Here is a 3028-nt window from a genome sequence, read left to right as displayed (position 1 = left end):
TTTGCTGTTTAATTTATCTGAGGCCTTTACACAATTAAAGTTTTTGCTGCAAACGTAGAAGTGTAGTAAGCACAGGGTGTATGTATACCTACAGACACCTCATTGCTGCGGCAGCTGCTGTAGCAGCTGCTGCTGCAGCAGCAGCAGCAACCGCTGCTGCTGCTGCAGGCTATAGATATGTGGCAAGAAAAGTTTGTAGGGGCTAAGATGGGGTGTACAGACACCTCAATAGTTGCAGTTATTGCTAACAGGCGATGCCTGCAGTACAAAAGTGCTGCTGCAGCTGTTGCTGCTGCTGCTGCTGTTGCTGTTGCTGCTGCTGCTGCTGCTGCGCGATCAGGCAGCAACAACGGTAGCGTGGAAGAGACCCCCTGGCTTTCGAGCGACGATTTCTGCAGACAAAAAACACACAGAAACACCCTGCATGCAACGCTGCTGCTGCTGCTGCTGTTGCTGCTGGCTGCTGCTGCCTGTTGCTGCTGCTGCTGTTGCTGCTGCGGGGCTGCTTACGGTCTTCTTCGAGTTGCTGCAGCGCTGCATTGAGTGTACTCATATCGACATGGGGACTGCCTCCACCCAGCTGCAGAGACAGACAGAAAAAAGCAGAGAGAGACATACAGAAACAAACAGCTGCAGCAGCAGCAGCAGCAGAAGCAGCAGCAAAAACAGCAGCAGCAGCAGCAGGAGACGAACCTTCAGCAGCTCTTGCACCTTCGCGTGGAGTTCTTCTTTAGTCAAGGAGCCCGACCCGCTTGCTGCTGCTGCCAGCAGCACTTGCTGCAGCGCCTCGCTGCAGCGCTGCTGCAGCAGCCGCTGCTGCCGACTCTGGCCCACATGAATCTGATCGAAGTCAATACGACCTGCAGCAGCAGCAGCAGCAGCAGCAGCAATAAAAGCATCAGCTGCAGCAGCAAAAATCCCTCCAAGGACCCGAAACGAGAAGCAGCAGCAGCAGCACACTTCGAGATAACCGCAGCCGCAGCACCGCCAGCACCAAAAGCAGCAACAACAGCAGCAGATGCAGCAACAAGATCTGACGCAGCAGCAACAGCAAACACGAACAGCAGCAGCACCAAAAACACCAGCAGCAACAGAAGCAAAGCAGCAGCAGCACCAAAGCAGCAGCAGCAGCAGCAGCAGCAACAGCAGCAGCAGCAGCAGCAGACCTGAGAAGGGGTCAACAAGGGACTGGAAGGTGGCCACATGAACGAGTCGCACAGCTTCTGCTGCATCTGCTGCTGAGACCTGAGGAGACAGCCGGAGCTTTGCTACAGCTTCAGCAAGCCGCAGCAGCGACTCCAGCTGGCGAATAGAAGCAGAAGGATGTCTGCAGAGACACCTCAACATTAATACAGAAAGACGCATGCATGCGCCGTTCCTGCTGCTGCTGCTGCTGCCGCAGCTGTTGCAGCTAGTCTTGCATTTGCTGCTGATAAAATGCTGCGGCTGCTGCGTCAACTGCTGTTGCTGCTGCTAGTTCTTCTGCTGCAGCTTCTGCTGCTGCTGCACCTACATCCTCCCTTCTTTCCGCTATTGCTGCTACTACCACATGAATCTGATCGAAGTCAATACGACCTGCAGCAGCAGCAGCAGCAGCAGCAGCAGCAATAAAAGCAGCAGCAGCAGCAGCAAAAATCCCTCCAAGGACCCGAAACGAGAAGCAGCAGCAGCAGCACACTTCGAGATAACCGCAGCCGCAGCACCGCCAGCACCAAAAGCAGCAACAACAGCAGCAGATGCAGCAACAAGATCTGACGCAGCAGCAACAGCAAACACGAACAGCAGCAGCACCAAAAACACCAGCAGCAACAGAAGCAAAGCAGCAGCAGCACCAAAGCAGCAGCAGCAGCAGCAGCAGCAACAGCAGCAGCAGCAGCAGCAGACCTGAGAAGGGGTCAACAAGGGACTGGAAGGTGGCCACATGAACGAGTCGCACAGCTTCTGCTGCATCTGCTGCTGAGACCTGAGGAGACAGCCGGAGCTTTGCTACAGCTTCAGCAAGCCGCAGCAGCGACTCCAGCTGGCGAATAGAAGCAGAAGGATGTCTGCAGAGACACCTCAACATTAATACAGAAAGACGCATGCATGCGCCGTTCCTGCTGCTGCTGCTGCTGCCGCAGCTGTTGCAGCTAGTCTTGCATTTGCTGCTGATAAAATGCTGCGGCTGCTGCGTCAACTGCTGTTGCTGCTGCTAGTTCTTCTGCTGCAGCTTCTGCTGCTGCTGCACCTACATCCTCCCTTCTTTCCGCTATTGCTGCTACTACTGCTTCAGCTGCTGCTGCTGCTGCTGCTGCTGCTGCTGCTGCTTACTTGCTAGTGACGTCTCTTCTTCTCATACGCAGGTACTCCGCTTTGAGGGCCTCCTTTGCTTCAAGAGACAAAGTTGGTTGGCAGCGATAGCGACAGAAAGCTAAGTAAGAAGCAAGCAGACTCTTATTCAGAGGGGGGCTGTTGCTAGGGTCTTCCTGCAGCAGTAACCCATGCAGCAGCAGCAGCAGCAGCAGCAGCAGTACATGCACGTCGTCGAAGCAGCAGCAGCAGCAGAAACAGCAGCAGGGGGAAGCAGAAGCTGCTGCAGCAACAGCAGGAACAGCCAGCAAAAAACAACAACAACAATAACAATAACAACAAACAGCAGCAGCAGCAGCAGCAGCAGCAGCATACAGCATTAAGGTCTCCTGCGAATGCCTTGCACAGCCTTAAGGCTAGCGCTTTGTCTGCTTGAGGTGACGCTGTGTCCAGCAGCAAATAAATTAAATCAAACCGCGAAAACAAAGACGGAGGCAAATTTATATTCTCCACCACTGCGCGCTGCCGGTCGTACCTGAGCAGCAAACAGACAAATATATATAAATATATAATTATATATATATATTTATATATTTATATATAGATGCATATATGTATATATATATGTATATCTAGATGTATATATATATATATATATATGTATATATATATATATATGTATATATATATATATATATATATATATATATAACGAAACATACGTTTCTTCAAATAAAAA

At 51.5% G+C, this 3028-nt stretch overlaps 1 protein-coding gene across 1 annotated transcript in view; it reads right to left on the bottom strand.

The window, feature by feature from the left end:
• Window positions 1-336: 336 nt before the first annotated feature.
• The window catches only part of EAH_00046510 (DNA replication licensing factor, putative), a gene marked incomplete at both ends in the record, with an annotated part of 11579 nt that continues 8887 nt past the window's right edge, over window positions 337-3028 (bottom strand). Inside the window, 8 exons of the mRNA XM_013394671.1 lie at window positions 337-392; window positions 511-580; window positions 694-860; window positions 1167-1327; window positions 1649-1751; window positions 1885-2045; window positions 2311-2465; window positions 2665-2824. Coding sequence (XP_013250125.1) covers window positions 337-392; window positions 511-580; window positions 694-860; window positions 1167-1327; window positions 1649-1751; window positions 1885-2045; window positions 2311-2465; window positions 2665-2824 — 1033 coding nt within the window. The remainder of the gene's footprint in view (window positions 393-510; window positions 581-693; window positions 861-1166; window positions 1328-1648; window positions 1752-1884; window positions 2046-2310; window positions 2466-2664; window positions 2825-3028) is intronic.

Source organism: Eimeria acervulina, genomic scaffold (genome assembly GCF_000499425.1).
Source record: "Eimeria acervulina Houghton genomic scaffold, Eah_scaff691, whole genome shotgun sequence".
NCBI lineage: Eukaryota > Apicomplexa > Conoidasida > Eucoccidiorida > Eimeriidae > Eimeria > Eimeria acervulina.
Note: the sequence above shows the minus strand (reverse complement) of the source record. Positions and strands in the feature narration are given on the sequence as shown.